This window comes from Lithobates pipiens, unplaced genomic scaffold (genome assembly GCF_037356315.1).
Source record: "Lithobates pipiens isolate NorthernLeopardFrog02 unplaced genomic scaffold, aLitPip1_a1.2 Scaffold_13, whole genome shotgun sequence".
In the NCBI taxonomy this organism is placed as follows: Eukaryota; Metazoa; Chordata; class Amphibia; order Anura; family Ranidae; genus Lithobates; species Lithobates pipiens.
Window position 1 is genome coordinate 544075976 of NW_027507718.1, and position 22818 is coordinate 544098793.

The window sequence follows — 22818 nt, forward strand, 5'->3', positions numbered from 1 at the left end:
CACTTCATTCCTCGAGGCAGACGCTGTCCACAGTCTTCTACCTTCTGTCAGTTCTGTGCAACCAATACTAATTTATTCATCAGTTTAGGCAGCAATATATTCTTCTACATATTTTTGGTTAAAAAATAATAAAAATCGCAATAGGCGTATATTGATTGGTTTGCGCAACAGTTATGGCATCTAAAAACTATGGGATAGATTTAGGGACTTTTATTTTATTTTTTTATTGTTTCTACTGGTTATGACATCGATCTGCGATTTTTAGCAGGACTGTGACATTGCGGCGGCCAAATCTGACCCCAAATGACACATTTTGGGGACCAGTGACATTTTTAGATTGATCAGTGCTATAAAAATGCACTGATTAATGTAAAAATTACACTGGCAGGGAAAGGGTTAACACTAAGGGGCGATCAAGGGGTTAACCCAGTGTGTTATAACTGTGGGGGTGGGGGGGAGTGGGCTTACTGGGACATGACAGAGATCACTTCCCGATCACTGGGAACAGTAGATCTCTGTCATGTCTCCTGTAAGAATGGGGATCCGCCTTGTTTAAAAAGGCAGATCCCCATTCTGCCACTGTCATCGAGTCTGCCTCTTACATTGAGTCTGCCAGACCCGCGGGCATGCTCCCGCAGCGTGCAGCAGGCGCGAGAGCGTGAGCCTGCTCGCAAATGCGCATGCGAGAGCCAAAGTACAATGACGGCGGTTCGTGCAGGGGAGCCAACCTGTACAACTGCAGCCGGGCACTCGTTACCTTGCTAATCGTGGACCTCAATGATTGGGCGAAACGCGTTGGGCCATGGCTTCTGATTGAGAGAACTGAGGCTGCTTTTACTTTATATTGACATGGCTGGATAGGTGTGTGACTGCATGAATAACATTCTATCCTCATGATATTTTGGGCACTTATCTGTTTATATTAAGTGCTCTTTTTTAGCAACCTCTTTGCAGTGACATACACTATACATATAGCATTACTTCTTTTCAATTAAATTTAAAATTTAATTAATTGTTTGTAGCGGTACCCCCGTAGGGGCTGCTAAGTGTTGTGGCCCACCTGTCACCCTGCCCAGGCGGCATTCACTTCCAGACACTCCAAGACAATGAACAGTCCGTCAGCTTTGTTTTTGTATTTTATTGAGGTTAATTAACTTAGATGGGGTAAGGGAAATATAGGATGCCCAGTGGAAATAATAGCGATTTGCTTGGGACAACTATATACATTTCAGTAGGTTCTCTCCATTTCTCCTCCTGCACATCGCTTCCTCTCTAATGTTCCAGGCACAGCTAGCACAATGGGGTTAGGCCTGACTCTGACTCAGCCAGGCCCTTAGCAACAGCCATTTGCAGGCAGGGACCCTGGGCCCCTATAGTGTAGCAGATAGAAAGTTAGTGGTGCTAGCTGTCCTATCTCTGGTTACTAAGCCCAATAACCCATCTTCAGGCCCTGGCAGCCCTCCTGGCTGCAGCTGCCCTTCTCAACTGCCCATCACAACACAGCCCACTCCACTGGCTCTGCACCCATCCCAGACTGCATGCTCCCAGTTCTCTCAGGCGTGCCTCCCCAGTCCTCCTGACTGTGCTAGCCACTCACCAGACCTCCTGGTTGCAACCAGTTGTTCCTCTCCTTGAAGACTTGCCCGGCAATGCTCTCTCCTGCTGTCCTCTTTGCTCCTCCTGTCCAAGACGCCTTCATGGTTTCTTAAAGGGCCTTGTCTGCACCCACCCCCCCCTCCCCCGATCCAGGTTGGGGATTGGTCAGGGATCTTTAGAACACCCCAGGTATCTCCTCCTCTCAATCTAGTACCTTCCAGAAGCCTCTAGAAAGAAGAGGGAGGTCTTAGTGATGCTGCCTGTGAGTCACCAGCTGCTATCCTGAGCCACTCCCAACCCAGCTGCCAGCCAGGACTGCCTAAATTTGCCTACCCTAAGACAAAGAAAATACTACTCTAGCACCGACCCTACCTAGAGGGTGCTACATGTTGTTATGTAATGCACTTCAGTTTGTTCAACTAAAAAACAAGCATATTTATTTAGCATAGTATTCCGCCCCCTTTTTTCTACTCTTATTTCCTTATCATACACAGGACTTTATATAACTTTCATCTGCCTCGCCCTGAGATCCTCCAATTGCATGTGGGCTCTGTTCTTCTCTTGGCTTCCTGGATTACTTTGATGTTGGAATCCTTGATGCTCTCCTGGTTCACATTGATGGTGTACAGTAGCAGTCCCCCATCCTCCCTGCCACCAAGGACTGGCCATGTGGAAGCAAACCCCTCCATGACCCTGGGGGGTGGGACGGGGTGGTTGTGCTTGCAGACTATAACTTTGGGGGTAAGGGTGGTGCAGCTTGTCACCTTGTTGGGAGAAAGGGGGTGGTGTGGGGTGTTGAGGGTGCAGGCTGTCACCTCATGGGGGGACGGGATGCAGCCTGGGTCTTGCTGGTGTTGTATGAGATCCGTTTTCTGGCTCTCCCTGGTTCAGAGAGGGAAGTGAGTAGTGGTGCTAGGAGTAGGGGAGTGGGTCCCTTCTGATGGGTTGGAGGGTGGCATTGAAGGTTGCGCTGTCTTTCTCTGCCCGCCACCAACCCCCACCGCGCGGCCCAGCTCCCAGCATGCCAGGGACCGGCAACTTGTCCACAGCCAGGGGGTTGGAGACCTCTGGTGTACAGCACAGTATGTGTTTATCTGTGATTGTACTGTTTATGATTATTATCATCTACATGAAGTACATTGTGTACTTATTCAACAATTTCACTTAGTATGTTTTAAGATTTCTGAAATGTATTCCTCCATGACATCTTCCTGATGAAGCTATGATGCGAAACACGTAGAAGAACAGAGCCCCATCTTCTCCCTCTTCATATATAAGTTGGAATTACTGTATCTGGTTGGTCATCTCTATCTGTTAAGAAATATAAAGGGAGTTTTTCTTGATGGTGATCCAATTGCGGAATACCAACTTGATCATCAATAGTTTTTCTTTGCTCTCAACTGTGTGGCAAATGAGGTTTAATGTTGATAAATGTAAGGTTGGAGGCTGAGAATATGAATGCATCATACATACTAGGGGGAGCACAAATGGGGGAATCAATGGTGGAGAAGGATCTGGGGGTTTTGAAAGCTCAATAATAACATGCAATGCCAAGCTGCGGTTTCCAAAGCGAGCAAAGTCCTTTCTTGTATTAGGAGAGGTATGTACTCCAGAGAGAGAGATATCATTTTGCCCCCCTGTACAAATCATTAGTAAGACCTCATCTGGAATATGCAGTTCAGTTTTGGGCACCAGTTCTCAAAAGGGATATCAGGGAACTGGAGAAAGTGCAGAGAAGGGCAACCAAACTGATAAGAGGAATGGAGGAGCTCAGCTATGAGGAAAGATTAGAGGAACCGAATTTATTCTCTCTTGATAAGAGGAGATTAAGGGGGGATATGATCAACATGTACAAATATATAAGGGGTGCATATAGTGAACTTGGTGTCATAGTTAGTAAGGTTGAATAAAGACACCAGTCCATCCAGTTCAACCTGAGTGAGTGTCTACCCCTATCCCTGTACATTGGTCCCTACCCTCAAGGAGCCCACAATCCAAGGTCCCCATTCATATACTAGGGCCAATTTTTGGACAGAAGCCAATTAACCTACCTGCATGTCTTTGGAGTGTGGGAGGAAACCGGAGTACCCGGAGGAAACCCACGCAGGCACAGGGAGAACATGCAAACTCCAGGCAGGTAGTGTCGTGGTTGGGATTTGAACCAGCGACGCTTTTTACTGCTAGATGAGAGTGCTAACCACTACACCACTGTGTCAAGTTATTCACTTTAAGGTCATCAAAGAGGACAAGGAGGCACTTCTTACGTCTGGAAGAAAAGAGATTTCATCTCCGAAAATTGAAAGGTTTCTTCACAGTAAGAGCTGTGAAAATGTGGAATAGACTCCCTGCAGAGGTGGTTCTGGCCAGCTCAGTAGATTGCTTTAAGAAAGGCTTGGATTATTTCCTAAGTGTACATAATATAACTGGGTACTAAAATTTATAGGTAAAGTTGATCCGGGGAAAATCCGATTGCCTCTCGGGGATCAGGAAGGATTTTTTCCCCTGCTGTAGCAAATTGGATCATGGCTCTGCTGGGGTTTTTTTTTTGCCTTCTTCTGGATCAAGTGTGGGTGAATGGGTACCCACGATTTTTCGGGATCTGGAGCTTTTCCTTGAAGAAAGTCCTATCATCCTGTGCAAATTTAGCATTTACTGTTGCATGTATCTTATTAGATACATGCAACTTAAGATTGCATTTAATAAAATTATATTTATTTGTTTATATATATATTTGTCATAGTGGTGCCTTTCCAAATGTCCCTTAAATAAACCTCCTTTCTGTATCTACTTACCGGGATGTGGCACCATCATGGCTACCAAACTGGGCATTCAGATAAGAATTTATGTGGGTGAAGGATTGTGTATATGGCATTGTATGATTTAAAAAATATATTTTTTATTGGTTGAACTAGATGTCTTTTTTTAACCCGACTAACTATGTAACTAATGTATATGCACAATATATGATGTCAGTATTTTGATTCTTCTTTTAATAATTGTAAAATAAAAATTAAAATTTTCTCTATTTATTTATTTATTTATTTTTGGTGGTACCTTAAAAGTCCTGAATATTTTTTGGATTGTTTAGTTATACTTTTTTTTTTTTTTTTTTAGGGAGGTGCATAAATGTCAGCCTCTTTTACGTTTCATATTGTAAGCTGATGAGCTGTAAAATTGTATAATCAGGCGTATTATAGTTTGTAGTTATTTAGCGACCGCAATTATTTTAGGTCTTGACGTGTTTGGTATCGATTTACTCGCCTGACCTTTTATATTTTACAGAGAATTTTGACATTTTATACAGTTATATTTTATTGTGTGCATGAAGTTAATTTCAATATATTTTTTTTACTGAAAATACTGTATATATTTGATAAACAGCTATGTGACATAAAAAAAAAAAAAAAAAAAAAAAAAATGGGCATGTTAAAAAACTACCATGTTTTTATTTTATAGTTACATAGTTACATAGTTAGTAAGGTTGAATAAAGACACCAGTCCATCCAGTTCAACCTGAGTTGGGTTCTCTTCTTTCAGAACATATAATGCTTTGGGGTTTTAAATGCATTTTCAGGTAAAAAAAAAAATGTAGAAAAATAAAAAAAAAGGCTCCAACAGATGAGAATTTCCCTTAATTTAACGATACAATCTCATTTTTATTGGAAGTTTTTACTGTTTAGCAAATTGTTTGTCAATAAAAAAATATTAATTCCCTGAGGTTGTAGACCTGCCATCTGCTCCTCTAATAAGTCCCTTATGGTTTTTCTTTTAATATAAAACTAGGGAACATTCACTTGTTATGTGTAATGCCATCATGTAATTAGTCCAATTAGCAAAGCAAGTACCCAGAAAAGCATCAATTTAGAGATGCTTAGCAAGGAACCATCAAAGAACAGGTAATACAGAGAACAATTGCAAGAAACAAATTGCATAGATTGTATAGATGATGTTGTGGCATTAAAGGGGAGGCCAAACATTGGATATAGCAATTGCAAACATTAGTTACACAGTTAGATTGAAAAACGATAGATGGAAAAATTAAATTAAATCTAAAATTATCAATTATAGTAATTCCAAAAATGCAACCTAAAATTATTAATTATAGTAATTCCAAAAATACAACCTAAAATTATTAATTATAGTAATTCCTAAAATACAACCTAAAATTATTAATTTATAGTAATTCCAAAAATACAACCTAAAATTATTAATTATAGTAATTCCAAAAATACAACCTAAAATTATTAATTTATAGTAATTCCAAAAATAAAACCTAAAATTATTAATTATAGTAATTCCAAAAATGAAACACAAATTTATCAATTATAGTATTCTAAAAAATGCAACCTAGAATTATTAATTATAGTAATTCCAAAAATACAACCTAAAATTATTCATTATAGTAATTCCAAAAATACAACCTAAAATTATTCATTATAGTAATTCCAAAAATGCAACCCAAATTTATCAATTATTATAGTATTCTAAAAAATGCAACCTAGAATTATTAATTAGAGCAATCCCAACAATGCAACCTAAAATTATTAAGGTGTATCTTGAATATAACCTCCACCAGACTTATATGACAATCTCAGTCCTCTAATAAACAAATGGCACCCTTTACCTTTTGAAGTTTTTGTTGTAGACTAATACAAATAATTAAGAAAAAAAATGAAATCATGCCCCAGGGTAATGATTCCCTTCACAAGGACAAAGGACATCCACTATATTGCCAAAAGTATTGGGACGCCTGCCTTTACCCGCCCTTTGCATCTATAACAGCTTCAACTGGGAAGGCCGTCCACAAGGTTTAGGGGCATGTCTATGGGAATGTTTGACCATTCTTCCAGAAGAGCATTTGTGAGGTCAGGCACTGATGGTTAGATGAGAAGGCCTGGCTCACAGTCTCCGCTCTAATTCATCCTAAAAGTGTTCTATGGGGGTTGAGGTCAGTACTCTGTTCAGGCCAGTCAAGTTCCTACACCCCAAACCCGCTCATCCATGTCTTTATGGACCTTGCTTTGTGCACTGGTCCAAATCATTTGGTGGAGGGGAAGATTATGGTGTGGGGGTTGTTCTTCAGGGGTTCTGCTTGGCCCCTTAGTTCCAGTGAAGGGAACTCTTAAGGCGTCAGAATACCAAGACATTTTGGACAATTTCATACTCCCAACTTTGTGGGAACAGTTTGGGGACGGCCCCTTCCTGTTCCAACATGACTGCACAGCAGTGCACAAAGCAACGTCCAGCAAAGTATTAGTTTGAGGTTTTGACTCAACCATTTCAAAACATATGGAAATTTTCTTTTAATTAATTCTTGATTTGCCCCTGTGTTTCAAGTCAATGTCTTGTTGTATCAGAAGATAGCTTTCCACCCTGATATTCCTCAATATATATAAAGTCTTGATACATTTTTAAATTCATTGTTGCTTCTATGATAGTAAGCTACACAGGCTTTAAAATAACAAAACCGCTCCAAGCCATAATCCACCTTCCACCATGCTTCACAGTTTGGAAAAACAAGAGCACCATACACCAACCTTGAAACCTCACCCAAAAAAGGTGCATAGTGCTCACGTGGGGTTGTGGAAGAATAACCTACATGTAGCACCCTTCTAGGTCAGTGCTAGGATAGTTAGGTAAGTGTTAGTGTGTTTTTTTTTGATTGCGACACTGTAGTCCGTGTGGCTGATAATTTGAGTAAGGTAAAAGCATAGTTTGGCTCACTGTACCCCCAGTGAGCTGTGATTGTTTAATTAGGTCTGGTATGTTTGCTCTGCTGTTGGATAGCTCCCTCTGAATCCAGATAACTTGAGAAGTTTCTGGATGAAGGTATGGAGCTGTGCAGATGGCAGCATGAATATTGATGCAGAGCTGGCCTATCCCAAAGAGGCAGGCTTTAATGGCATGCTGGGAGACTGTATATATTCTGGGAGCACACAAAGCTCTGACTCTTTTCCCAGAGTGGATGAGTCCAGTCTGGGGGTCCCGAAGAGCTCTGTTAAGGTAATTTCCTACTCAACAGGACTTTGTTCTTGTGGCTCAAACTACTACTACTTAAACTGAAGTCTACTGTTTGTTACAAACTCGGACTTCATTATAGCTTGCTCAGAAAGGAATACCAAGTCCTCAAGTTGTATATAGTTCTTATCTTTGGAGTATCTGAACACTTCCTTGAACCCTATCCAAATTCTCTAAAAATAAATACAACACAAACCACATCCCTAGACTGGTCCTTGAAGAAAGAGTGAATGAGCCTGTTGTGTGCCTGGCTGCTGGGCAGAAGTTTGGGAAGACCTGGACAGTAATGTTTCAGCTCTTACGGGAGTAGCGCTACATTTAGGGGCTTGGTCCAGGATATTCCCTGAAATACTGCAGCTGGAAAAAGCAAGACTGTCACTGTTGCTGCGTGGATTGTGGGAGGTCAATCGGGATTGCGGGATGATAATCAGTGTAGAAGAGTGTGTTGCCATGGTGGGAAATATCTGCTCCTACAGTTGCCAGTGCAGGAGCAATTCCAGGAGTGGGTATGGAAAAAGTTAACTCGAGGCCTGGAAGCAAGAGTTCCAGAGAGGTCTGCCTGGGGAGAGTGTGCTCAGGGCCGAACTTACCATTGGGTTTGACTGGCCCCGTGGGCCCCGCTGAGATACATAGTCGAGTGTACTCTGCACAGCTCCGCTCACAGTTACGCCCAGTCCCGCCCTATGATGGACATAACACAGGGACTGGGTGTGACTGTGAGCTGAGCCGAGTACACTCGGCTACTCTCGGCTCCGCTCGGGACTGAGAGAGGACCCGAGAGCCGCCTAGAGGAACCGAGAGCCGCCGAGATGCACAGGACTCTGTATCTCGGCAGCGCCATTTTTAAACTTCAAGACTGCAATGACACTGGGGCAATGCTGCAAATGACAAGGCTACACTGACAAGGCTGCAAATGACACTGACAAGGCTGCAGATGGATGGACAAGGCTGCAGATGGATGGGCAAGGCTGCAGATGGATGCTGATAAGGCTGCATTGATGGGCATTTAAATGTAAGTTTTTTCCTTAAACTTCCCTCTTAAAAGTTTTTTTTCCTTAAAATTCCCTCCTAAACTTGGGGTGTATGTTATACACTGATAAATACGGTAATGTATTGAAGGTAGGGCCCGAAAGTGACTCAAGCCCAGGGGCCCCCACCACCCTAAGTCCTGCCCTGAATGTGCTACTATCTGTGTTACAGCACAGACTGATAACGTCGGAGCAAATGTTACAACACGGACTGATAATACTGAAGTAACGAAAGACGGTGAAGGAGTTAACTCGGGATGCTGGAGTGAGAGCGCCGTTAAAGTCTGTTGGGAGACTAGAAAGAGTACCACTTGTGTGTATGTTACTATCTGTGTTATAGCATGGACTGATAATACTTGAGTAACAGATGGTGGGGGATAGGTTAAGTGCATGGGAAAAGGTACGCAGGAAAGGTCTTCCCTACAGGAATGGTGATCCACCATGCTCGTGAGTCAGCCAATCCAGTGAGTGGTGTGAAGCTGTGAAGCCACTTCTGGATGTAGCCAAAGAGAACCACAAGGAGAGAGCAGCAAGATGGAGGGCACAGGTGTGAGTCTGAGTACCTGAGTTGATGCAGGAAGTGGCAGGTTTCCAGAACAGCTAATTGAGCGCCAGACAGAACGCTGATTGATACTGGAGTATGTTTGCCACCCTAGGGGAGCTTGGCACTGTGCAGCAGACAGGACACAGATTACACTGGGCTAGTATGTGGCAGATGTCAGAGTATCACAGTAAAGCTGTGTGCCTGGGGCCAGTGTGGCCATTGTGGGGAGATGCTGCTGAAGCTGATACCTGGTGACTGTCAGCCAAGAGTCAACTGGGAGACAAGTTTCTGTTCAGGGATGCCGACTTCTACTGTCCTTACAGCTCCTAAGGGAGACAGTAGTATAAGGAGGATGCCGCTGGGGCCAGGACCAGTGGTGTGCACCCAAACCACACTCTGCCAGACCAGGGAGACATGCATTTTTAGCTGTCCAAGGCACCCAGCTGGTTAGAGCTGGACAGCAGCATAGTTTAACTGCAGCAACTATATGGCTGTAATACAAATTGCAGAGACCGACAAGATCTGAAGGCCACAGTCCACAAGTTCCTCAGGTGAGTAGGAGCTGAGGATTGTTGATGTGGGGTCACCTAGATTCAACCACTGTTAAGGGTCCACAGAGGAGGAGATAGAAGACTGGGAGTCAGTTGCCAACAAAGAGTGGGACTGTGAGGTAGAGGACGAAGAGGACCCCTGGGTTTTTGAGCTGGATGCAGTAAGGCCTATACAAAGAGGAGGCCTGAACGATCCCCCCCACGCACTATGGCTCAAGCTCAGGCATAGAATTATACTTAAAGCCACTTCATTAGCCAAGCAGGAAGCCCTTTTGTCCCACCAGGGAAAGAAGATTGGGATGTGATGCTGAAGTTCTCAAGGTTGCAGAAAACAGTTCAATGGCGAGTGACTCTAGAGTATGGCTATGACTTCCCATAGGTTCCGTAGGAAGTCATGGAAGGAGTTGAGGCAAATAGGGTCTCTTGGCACAAAGATGAAATTTGGGACTTTCTCTATGTACCAAAGAGGTTCAGGAACAGAACCTAACCCCAACTCTGGCAGCAGTTCCAGCCCATAAAAAGGATCTGGAGCTTGGGAAGATCCACCCATATGAATAAAGTTGGACACAGGGACCAGGAGTGGTCCAATAACATCTGTGGTCCTAATGGTAAAATGGTCCTGGTTTTGCATCCAGGCTTCTACTGCTGATTAGTAAATCTGGGCACATCTCCCTACACTGCTGTTCTTTAACCCAAGGCGAGTCTTCTAGTTTGCTGAGTTTGCTAAGTTCAAGATGCTGCCACATTGGGTACCAGTTAAAGAGGTTTCCTTCAAGGAGGACAGACTCCTGTTTGAATATTGTTGATTCTAAATTCAAGCCTTTAACGATCCCCATAATCCCCAAAACTCCCCCTTCCCTTCTATCCTTGCAAAACTTAGGAGGGTGTTTCAGGGGAGGATTCCTCCAAGTTGTCCAGAACTACAACCTGGAAGGGGTAAATCTCTTGTTATCAATCCTTCTCCCTTGCTACAGGATGAGGGGAGTATTTTGTCTCATGTTTATACTTGCTGTGCCGGGGTGGAAAAAAAAAAAAGAGAGAGACACTTTGCAAAGAATTTGTCTCACACAAGAACTGAACTGTTGCCTAACATAGGGGGTGGCCCTTTTGTTCCCTAGCAAGTTTCATGTTTGGGACCAGGGCAGGACTTAGGGTCGTGGGGGCCCCTGGGCTTAAGTCCCTTTCAGGCCCTACCTTCTATACATTATCGGATTTATCGGCGTATAACACACACCCAAAGTTTAGGTGGAGATTTTAAGGAAAAAAACTTACATTTAAATGCTCATCAATGCACCCTTATCAATGTCCATCTGCAGCATTGCCCATCCATCTGCAGCCTTGTCCAGTGTAGCCTTGTCATTTGCAGCCTTGCCCCAGTGTCATTTGCAGCCTTGTCATTTGTAGCCTTGTCATTGCAGTCTTGACGTTTAAAAATGGCGTCGCCGAGATACATCTTGGCAGCTCTCGGGTCCTCTCGGCGGCTCTCGGGTCCTGTCGCAGTCCCGAGCGGAGCAGAGAGTATCCAAGTGTACTCGGCTTGGCTCACGTTCACACCCAGTCCCTGTGTTATGTCCATCATAGGGCGGGACTGGGCGTGACTGTGAGCGGAGCTGAGCCGAGTACACTCGGCTATGTATCTCGGCGGGGCCCCCTATTTGGCGGGGCCCATGGGCTTGAGCCCAGTCAAAGTCCTGCCCTGTTTGGGACCCATGGACTTTGAATAGCAGAACCTGGATCCTGAAGGTTAATTTAAAGAATGTTTGTGTTGTGGCCACTCGATTCTTAAAGTGGGCCATGTGTTCAACACAAATATTTAGATAGCTAGAAAGTATTTAGAATGTCTATCCATGTTTCTTTTCAGAGTGTGCCTGAAAGACTCTTTGTGGCAAAATTTCTCTTACAATATAGTTATTTGATTGGAAGTTTTACGCTCAGAATGGTCTGCTTTGAGAGGTCATCCTGAAGAGGGTGGCTTTTGAAAGGCTAATTTGCTGAAGTGCTATATACATTTTTGTGTGTGTTCATTTTGATTTCTTTCATGGGGAAAACTAATGGCGTTACAGTATTTCATTGGTTGCTATATACGTATGTATCACCGACTCCTGAAGAGCACGCGCTGTGTGTTTTGTCATTTAACCTTACCCTTGAAACGCAGTTTGGTTTTGGGTTCAATTATTCTAAATTTAGACCTCAGCACCAGTCTAGCTGGACTGCCTGGTGTTTTGCCTGACCATAGGTGGCGCTGTCATCATGGCAGAGTGCAGAACGCAGTCTTAGTTGGGTGCATTAAGGTTATTCTCTCTCGGAACCAGCCCAGTGGGAGTGTCACTCTTGCTGTGCCTTCTGGGAGAGGGTACTTAAAGTGCGGATGTCACGTGTTTTTCGGGGGGGGGGGTTCCGGTCCAGAAGTGTTTTCTGACTGTTTGGTCCTGGTCCTCCTGACCAGCCCCCGGGACTGCCATGGCCTGGGGTGTGCAGATCCACCCGATTTCAAACCTCAGGGCTGGCTAGCCCGAGGTAAAGAAACTGAAGGGAGGATTCGGAGGGGGGTCTGGTGCCATCTCGGTTTGTGGAGAGGCCCAGCGACTGTGAAGGTTTCCAGGGGAGGACTCTTCGGGAGAAGGCCACGCAAAGGTTGGCTTCTCAACAAGAGCCTGGACAACGAACAAAAAGAAGTAAAAAAGGGACAACGAGGGGGCAGAAGCGGGACTTTATATGAAACAAGACATTGAGGGTCAATTAAATCAATCAACAAAATAATAATTTATTGGCGATGCAGGGGAAGATAGCACTATAAAGTAAGTTGATAATAAATCAATACTATAATACATAAAATAAAAATAAAAAATAAATAACATGACAATAACATAATCAAATTCATATTATATTAACATTATTATATATAATCTGTATCATAATAGCATAATTACACATACTTAGTAACAGACTAATAGTACATCCCAAAGTGCAAATACAGTAAAAAACAATGAAATAAATTGATGATTTAATTAGTTCAAACCCATGGGGAAATCTTGGTTATTGGGGCAAAATATCCACTGGTAAAAAGCTTGACGCGTTTCGTGGACTGTTTCCACTCATCAGGAGCTACTATAAAAATTGGGGGTACCTGTGACAAATAATATAATTAAATATTAATAATTAATAATCAATGGTAATTGATTATACAGGAAGAGAGGGAGCATATATAATGGTCCTACCAACTCTTACCTATAGGATAACAAAAATACACATAAAAATACACACTCTTCTGTGCAATTTCACATTCAGGTAATTTATGACCTCTTGTTGTGGGTCTCTTATTTTCATGGTGATATGGTCACTTTGGATTGCTTATTCTGTGTTCACTTCATGCACATTCTTTCTTTACTTTGGGATGACTATTCTTGTCCAATATTCATTGGCTCACCTAAAAAATTATTTTCCTCTCTCTACATTATTGTCATTTAACTCCCCTCCTTTCCCCATCCCACTTCACACTCATTACATTATCTTTTTTCTTTAGTCTCCCCAGCTCACCTCCATCGCATCTACTTGGCTTGAATAAATTCCAGCCACTCTCAGGACTTTCTCACTTCTTGGCCTGCCAGCCGGCTTCTTGGATTATCACCTCAACTCCCGAAAGGATGCAGATTTCCCCCCTCCCATTGCCTCTGATGTAAACCATCACTACTATAATAATTTTTATGTGTATTTTTGTTATCCTATAGGTAAGAGTTGGTAGGACCATTATATATGCTCCCTCTCTTCCTGTATAATCAATTACCATTGATTATTAATTATTCATATTTAATTATATTATTTGTCACAGGTACCCCCAATTTTTATAGCAGCTCCTGATGAGTGGAAACAGTCCACGAAACGCGTCGAGATTTTTACCAGTGGATATTTTGCCCCAATAATCAAGATTTCCCCATGGGTTTGATCTATTTAAATCATCAATTTATTTCATTGGTTTTTACTGTATTTGCACTTTGGGATGTACTATTGGTCTGTTACTAACTATGTGTAATTATGCTATTATGATACATATTATATATAATAATGTTAATATAATATGAATTTGATTATGTTATTATCATGTTATTTATTTTTTATTTTTTATTTTTATTTTATGTATTATAGTATTGATTTATTATCAACTTACTTTATAGTGCTATCTTCCCCTGCATCGCCAATAAATTATTATTTTGTTGATTGATTTAATTGACCCTCAATGTCTTGTTTCATATATAGTCCCGCTTCTGCCCCTTCGTTGTCCCTTTTTCCCTTCTTTTTGTTCAAATATCGGGGATGGAGCTCAGTGTACTGGATGGTCACGGCTCATATAAAGTCCCACCTGTATCTTTTCTGTATATAAGAGCCTGGACAAGTTGGAAGACCCCAAGTGAATCCAATCTCGTGTGGTATCGCCGGACCGGCTGCAAGACACTGGTACCATACGAGGGTTCTACAAGTTGTCTACAACCTTTTTAGTTTTACTAAAGTGTTCTACACCAAGTCTGTGGCAGAGACTTGTATCTGATTTAAACACCTTGTTGGCTGCTAGACCTGGTGAGAGAAGGACTATCCAATAAGAGTGAGGATCCAACTATGAGTGGCTATTCTCTGGATTTCCTGATATGAGAGATGTGTTTCTTCCAAATTGACTTAGCACTAAGAGTACCTAGACCTTTCCCCACCTAAACCCTCTAACCCTACGTTGAGAGACTGTGTTTGTTAACTATTTCTTTTGCAAATAAAAATCCCTTCGAGTGGCTCTGGCATCAATCTCTGCAGTTCTTTGGGCCATCTACCTTCGGGAAACCCCTAGACACACACGAGGTGAAGAAGGTAACGGTAAGCCCAATTAAATCAGCCGCTCCTTCGGGAGTCAGTGCCACACCTACAGTATGTGTGTATGTATAGTTAGCAGTAGGGACTAGTTGGGAATATTTTGGCTACCCCACCAAGCTGTGCTCAGGCCAGTGAGGACATGGACATTTTTTAGCAGGGGGTGGATGTAGCAACCTCTTAGGCAGGTGCTAGGTTAATTAGATAAGTGTTAGAATGTGTTTTTTGATAGGTAGATTTAGTTGCTACACTGTAGTCTGCTTGGCTGTAATGTTGGGTAAGGTAAAAGCATAGCTTGGCTTACTGTACTCAGTGATCTGTGACTGTTTAGTTAGGTCTGCTCTGTGTGCTCTACTGCTGCTAGTCTGCTGGAGCTCCGCCTGTATCCAGGTAACTTGAGAAGTTTCTGGATGATAGGTATGGAGCTATGCAGATGGCAGCATAAATATTGATGCAGCCTTGGCCTATCCCAGAGAGGCAAGTTCTGATGGCATGCTAGGAGACTGCATATATTCTAGGAGCACAGAGAGCTCTGGGTCTTTTCCCAGAGTGGATAAGTCCAGCCTGGGGGGCACGCTGCCCTCCTAGGCAGAAGCTGCTGTTGGTGAGGCCTCAGGTGGGTAACCTAAGGGGAGGAATGCTATGACCCAGGTGCTAAAGGGAAGCTGACTGTGGGAAGCTGTCTGTTATAGATCTGTCTGGTATCACTGGAAGGTGTAGCTTGGAAGATTGGAAGGAGGCCATCATCTGTCCTTGGGCCTTTGATATACACTAAGGCCGCGTACACACGCGCGGACTGTTCGCCCAACTTTGTCCGTCCAACAGTTTCAGCAAACAGTCCGCTCAAAATTAGCATGGACGGACATGCCCACACACGACGAACAAACAGTTTGCTGAAACCGTGCGCGATGACGTGAACAGCACGTACGACGGGACGAAAAATACGACGTCCTATACACTGCATTATAGCTTTCGGCGTGAAAATCCTTTCTGAGCATGCGCGCAACTTTGTTTGACGAACAAGCCTACACACGAGCGGGCTGTTCGCTGAAACAAGGTTTCAGCGGACAGTTTTTCGGAATTTCCGAAAAACCTTGTCCGTCCAACTGTCCGCTGAAACTGTCCGCTGAAAGCCCACACACGAGCGGACTGTCCGCCCAAACACTGTTCAGCGGACAAAGTTGGGCGAACAGTCCGCCCGTGTGTACGCGGCCTTAGAGATCTTGGGGACTGTGATGGAACTGATCCCACACTCCGATTGAGTGCTTCCGTCTATATACCGCTTCCTAAGTCCTGAAACACAAGTCCAATGGATCTGGCTATAGGAACCCCCAAGCACTAGACGACACCAGCCTTGGAGGACATCAGGAATGACCTTTATTTGAGATCTCACACAAAATATATATACAGCGGGGGTGACTAAAACCTAACCTAATTAGCATGAGCTAATTATCTAATCAACACTCAGACTAGTTTGACTGAAGGCATAAGACTTTTAGGCTCCTAGCTCATTAATAATTCAATAAACATTACTATAAACATAAACAAAGGGTTAATTAGCACAAACAACACCATTTGGGATGTCATTACAAGCCAGACTAGACTCATTTACACAACAGACAGGTGGCTGGAGTTGATGACATTAGCATCTGACAGTGTGTGTCCCAACAGCATGAGACAACACACATTATAAATACATATATTCAGCATTGAATCTGACTAGCACAGATTATAGTTGGGTTCTCATTCACCCTGTGCCCCCTTAAAATCCAGGGCCCATAATCGATCGGCAAGAGGCTCGCAATCAGTCCTCTCCAAAAGCCTGTGTCCCGGCTAGGTCTGTCACAGGGACCTCGTGCTCTATTTACCCCCCTTGGTGCCTTATAGTCAGCTGTGGACCCGGTAAAGGGGACACTGGCTCTGTTGAGATAATCTGCTACTCAAAGTGACTTCGCTAACTACTGCTACTTAAACTGAAGTCTACTGTTCCCTGACAGTAGTTTTTACTAAAAGGTTAACATCTTCCGATTCATCTTTTTCATCATATGTTCAGTTGAAATTGTCCAGTTTGGTGACAGATTTTAAATATAATTTTAACTACTTTCCATTAGGTAAGCTTATTTTATGTTGGGGTTTGGGGTTCCTCTTACAAGCAAGGACGTTATAGTGTATGATAGCCCCATAACACATCCGCCTCTTCTTCTACCAACGATGGGTCTGCACAACAAGACGGTTGTCGTGGAGTTCATACTGGATGGATTAACGGAAAGCGCCAAACTAAAATGTATTTTGTTTGTCTTCTTCTTCTTTATATACATCCTGACTCTGTTTCAGAATGCGGGACTTATGATAGTCATCAGTATTGACAGGAAACTCCATACACCCATGTATAATTTCTTGAGCCACTTATCGTTCCTTGACATCTGCTACTCTTCATCCATCACCATAAGGATGCTGATGGACTTTTTGTCGCATGAGAGGTCCATATCAGTAGCTGGATGTGGATTTCAGATGCTGTCTTATACTGGTTTTGGAGTAACTGAGTGTTTTCTTCTGGCGGCCATGTCCTACGACAGGTATGTGGCCATTTGCCACCCACTGACCTACCTCCAAATAATGAACAGGCGGACCATCCTGATCCTACTTGTGTTCTCCTACGTAGGAAGCTCCCTCAACGCATTTGTTGAGACCGGATTATCTCTCTTCCACCTGGACTTCTGTGAAGAACGCCCGTATGTTCACCACTTCTACTGTGACGTCATTGCACTGATTGAGATTTCCTGTGGTGACACCAGACTGAATCAAATGATGCTCTTCTCCTTTGTCAGTTTTATTGAGTTCTCCTCGCTGTTGGCGATCCTCATGTCATATTTTTACATCTTTATATCTGTCTTACGTATCCGTTCTTCCAAAGGACGTCAAAAGGCCTTCTCTACTTGTGCTTCTCATTTGATGGTGGTGACCTTGTTTTATGGGACAGTCATGTTTATGTATCTCAGACCTTCAACCGCCTACAGCCCAGAGCAAGACAAAGTGGTCTCTGTGTTTTACACTATAATCATACCTTTTCTGAATCCTTTCATATACAGCCTGAGGAATCGTGACGTAAAAGCTGCTGCCAAAAAATTAGGGGTTTCCCTGCTAAAAAAAAGTTAGAATCTTTGCTATACCTTAACACAGTGGTCATCAACCCCTGTCCTCGGGGGCCCACTAACAGGCCAGGTTTTATGTATTGCCTTGGGGGGAGATGCAGACTAGAATACTCCAATCACTGAGCAGCAAATGAGATCACCTGTCATGTATTTCAGTTATCTTGCAAACCTGGCCTGTTGGTGGGCCCTGAGGACCGATGACTACTGCCTTAACAGCAGGGCTGGACTGGGAAAGAAATTTGGCCCTGGACTTCATCCAGACCGGCCCACTTACATTTTGAGTGTTCCATTAGCACCCCCTTACATCAGAGTGTCCCCTGAACAGCCCCCTTACATCAGAGTGTCCCATCAGCACCCCCTTACATCAGAGTGTCCCATCAGCACCCCCTTACATCAGAGTGTCCCATCAGCACCCCCTTACATCAGAGTGTCCCATCAGCACCTCCTTACATCAGAGTGTCCCATCAGCGCCTCCTTACATCAGAGTGTCCCATCAGCACCCCCTTACATCAGAGTGTCCCATCAGCACCTCCTTACATCAGAGTGTCCCATCAGCGCCTCCTTACATCAGAGTGTCCCATCAGCACCCCCTTACATCAGAGTGTCTCATTAGCACCCCCTTACATCAGAGTGTCCCATCAGCAGCCCCCTTACATCAGAGTGTCTCATTAGCACCTCCTTACATCAGAGTGTCCCATCAGCACCTCCTTACATCAGAGTGTCCCATCAGCACCCCCTTACATCAGAGTGTCCCATCAGCAGCCCCCTTACATCAGAGTGTCCCATCACCAGCCCCCTTACATCAGAGTGTCCCATCACCAGCCCCCTTACATCAGAGTGTCCCATCAGCACCCCCTTACATCAGAGTGTCCCATCAGCAGCCCCCTTACATCAGAGTGTCCCATCACCAGCCCCCTTACATCAGAGTGTCCCATCACCAGCCCCCTTACATCAGAGTGTCCCATCAGCACCCCCTTACATCAGAGTGTCCCATCACCAGCCCCCTTACATCAGAGTGTCCCATCAGCAGCCCCCTTACATCAGAGTGTCCCCTCAGCACCCCCTTACATCAGAGTGTCCCATCAGCACCCCCTTACATCAGAGTGTCTCATTAGAACCCCCTTACATCAGAGTGTCCCCTCAGCACCCCCTTACATCAGAGTGTAGCATCACCACCCCCTTACATCAGAGTGTCCCATCAGCAGCCCCCTTACATCAGAGTGTCCCCTCAGCACCCCCTTACATCAGAGTGTCCCATCAGCACCCCCTTACATCAGAGTGTCTCATTAGAACCCCCTTACATCAGAGTGTCCCCTTAGCACCCCCTTACATCAGAGTGTCCCATCACCACCCCCTTACATCAGAGTGTCCCATCACCAGCCCCCTTACATCAGAGTGTCCCTTCACCAGCCCCCTTACATCAGAGTGGCCCACTGAGCCATCGGCCCACCGGGAAACTCCCTGTAGTCCCAATGGCCAGTACATGCCTGCTTAACAGTTATATAAGCCAATGCGTTTCAGGGGCAATGGGTGGTCCTCCTTTATCAGGGTTTTAAGAACTTATGTATGCAGAGGTGCCAGATCCAAAATCGGGAAAATTGGAGTGTAATGGTTTGTATGGCTCTTACAGCTGGTTAAAGCCATGATGAAGGGGAACCCCTCAGTCCAGGGGCGGACTGACAACTCATGGGGCCCCCGGGCAATAGGAGATTACGGGGCCCTCAGGCAATCAGAGATTATGGGGACACACAGTATACACAAACACACACACACACACACACACAGTATACAATCACACAGTATACACAAACACACACACACACAGTATACAATCACACAGTATACACAAACACACACACACAGTATACAATCACACAGTATACACAGAGATGTTTCTATTGGCTGAGAAGGTACTGGAGCGGTGGGTCAGCTATAATTTCGGGATTTGTAGACCAAAAGGATGTCGGTAAGGGGAAAGTTCAAAGACAGATGTAAAAAAAAACACAGATTTTTACATACTGTCCCTGGTTTTACTGAGGCCGGCAACCGTGATGGGGCCCCCTAGTGGCCCGGGAGCCCTCGGGCAGTGCCCGAGTGGCCGAATGGTCAGTCCGCCCCTGCCTCAGTCTGTGACTCTGAAACGAGTTGGATTGTCATTTCCAATGTACATGATATTTTCGGTGGCGCTCCTCTTTTCTCAAATATTCTAGTTTTTTTTTTTTTATCTGCCTGTGTCCCCGCTGGGGACATTTTTCTCCATTTGTCCTGGCAATGACTCTCACTGTGACAAAAAGTGATGGGAAGAGTGCTTGTGTATTTCACAAAAGACTTCCATTAATGCTGCTGCAAGGAGAAATAAAAACACTCCTATAACCTTAACCTTATTTATTATATAGATTATTATTATTTTTTTTGTGGTTGAACTGGATGGACTTGTGTCTTTTTTCAGCCTGGCTAACTATGTAACTATGTAACCGTTTTTACGACCGCTCTACACATATACACCGCTGCTCAAGCGTTGCTCATTATGTGTCGAGAGTACGTTCCCCGCCCAAAGAGTCAACTGTCGCAGACCACTTTCGGTCTGGGCTACAGGTCAGTAGCTGACAGGACCAGCTTCCAACTATGTGATCAGTGGTCACATGATTGACGATGCTTACTGCCCCCCCCCCCCCCTCCAGCATTCTTAACCACTTGGCGACCACTTACCTCACTTTTACTGCGGCAGGTCGGCTCTATTGCGTGAAACGATATGCAACACTAGGGGCATTTCGTGCAATAGACACTGGGGGGGGGGGGGATTTCGTGCAATAGACACTGGGGGGGGGGGATTTTGTGCAATAGACACTGGGGGGGATTTCGTGCTATAGACACTGGGGGCCACGCGCAGGGAGGTGCGATCGCGCGCTGATTGGACAAAGGGGATGCCAATCAGCTAGTCCGGTGAACAGCAAAAAAACAGCAGAGGTGATCAAATACCACCAAAAGAAAGTGGGGAAAAATGACATCACTTTTATTTCGGTATAGCATAATTGTCAGTTAAAGTAACGCAATGCCGTATCGCAAAAAAATGACCTGGTCATTAAAGCGGTTCTTCACCCTAAAGGGGAAGTTCCGCTAATCTGATCCCTCCCCCCCTCCGGTGCCACAATTGGCACCTTTCAGGGGGGAGGGGGGTGCAGTTACCTGGATAATCCAGGTATCTGCACCCACTTCCGGCCAGACCGCCGCAGACCCCCGCAGACGCCCCGCCCCCCCGTTGTGTTCTGGGAAACACACAGTTCCCAGAGACACAGCGGGGGACCATAAGAGACGCGCAGCGCGACTCGCGCATGCGCAGTAGGGAACCGGGCAGTGAAGCCGCCATGCTTCACTTCCCGATTCCCTGCCGATTCCCTGCCGCCGACATCGCTGGACCCAGGACAGGTAAGTGTGATTTTATTAAAAGTCAGCAGCTGCAATATTAGTAGCTGCTGGCTTTTAATATTTTTTTTTTAGGTGCAGCTCCTCTTTAAGGGGTTAAAACCTTCCAGGGGTCAAGAGGTTAAAGGGATGCTGGGATGGGCAGGAATGAGTTAAGGATATAGAAAAAGTTTATATATATTATATTTATCGGCGTATAACACGCACATTCATTTTAAGAGGGAAGTTTCAGGAAAAAAAACCTAAATTTTAAATAAGGAACTTTAAAGCAAAATAAGGGTCAGTGCCCATCTGCAGCCTCACAAGTGCCATCAATGCAGCCCCATCAATCCACATCAATGCAGCCTCACCATTGCTATCAATACAGCCTCATCAGTCCACATCAATGCAGCCTCACCATTGCCATCAATGCAGTTGCCTCACCATTGCTTACAATGCAGCATCCTCACCATTGCCATCAGTTCAGCAGCCTCACCATTGCCGTCAATGAGGCAGCATCACCATTGCCATCAATGCAGCCTCCTCAGTCCACATCAATGCAGCCTCACAATTGCCTTCAATGCAGCCTCATCAGTCCACATTAATGCAGCCTCACTATTGCCATCAATGCAGCAGCCCCACCATTACCATCAGTGCAGCAGCCTCACCATTGCCATCAATGCAGCCTCATCAGTCCACATCAATGCAGCCTCACCATTGCCATCAATGCAGCCTCATCAGTCCACATCAATGCAGCCTCACCATTGCCATCAATGCAGTCTCATCAGTCCACATCAATTCAGCCTCACCATTGCCATCAATGCAGCCTCATCAATCCACATCAGTGCAGCCTCACCATTGCCATCAATGTAGCTGCCTCGCCATTGCTTACAATGCAGCAGCCTCACCATTGCCCTCAATGCAGAAGCCTCACCATTGCCTTCAATGAGGCAGCCTCACCATTGCCATCAATGCAGCAGCCTCACCATTGCCATCAGTGCAGCAGCCTCACCGTTGCCATCAATGCAGCCTCATCAGTCCACATCAATGCAGCCTCACCATTGCCATCAATGCAGCAGCCTCGCCATTACCATCAATGTAGCAGCCTCACCATTGCCATCAATGCAGCAGCCTCACCATTGCCATCAGTGCAGCAGCCTCACCATTGCCATCAATGCAGCAGCCTCACCATTGCCATCAATGCAGCAGCCTCACCATTGCCATCAATGTAGCAGCCTCACCATTGTCATCAGTGCAGCAACGTTCGGAACGTTTGGCGAACAATATGCGGTGTTCGCAGCAAATTCGAAAGCCACGGAACACCATTAAAGTCTATGGGAAACTAACATGAAAAACCAAAAGTGCCCATTTTAAAGGCTAATTTGCAAGTTATTGTCCAAAAAAGTGTTTGGGGACCCGGGTCCTGCCCCAGGGGACATGGATCAATGCAACAAAAAAAAAGTTTTAAAAACTGACGTTTTTGTCGGGAGCAGTGATTTTAATAATGCTTAAAGTGAAACAATAAAAGTGAAATATTCCTTTAAATTTCATGCCTGGGGGGTGTCTATAGTATGTCTGTAAAGTGGCGCATTTTCCAGTGTTTAGAACAGTACCACAGCAAAATGACATTTCTAAAGGAAAAAAAGTAATTTAAAACTGATTGCAGTTGTAATGAA

The 22818-nt window shown here is 44.6% G+C and overlaps 1 protein-coding gene across 1 annotated transcript; it reads left to right on the forward strand.

Annotated features, from left to right (window-relative positions):
* The first annotated feature begins 16708 nt into the window (after positions 1-16708).
* On the forward strand, positions 16709-18133 carry LOC143976249 (olfactory receptor 5AR1-like). Its single transcript, XM_077478659.1, has one exon. It carries the CDS (start codon positions 16713-16715, stop codon positions 17742-17744), a length of 1032 nt encoding a protein of 343 aa, XP_077334785.1. The 5' UTR covers positions 16709-16712; the 3' UTR covers positions 17745-18133.
* The last annotated feature ends 4685 nt before the right edge of the window (positions 18134-22818 follow it).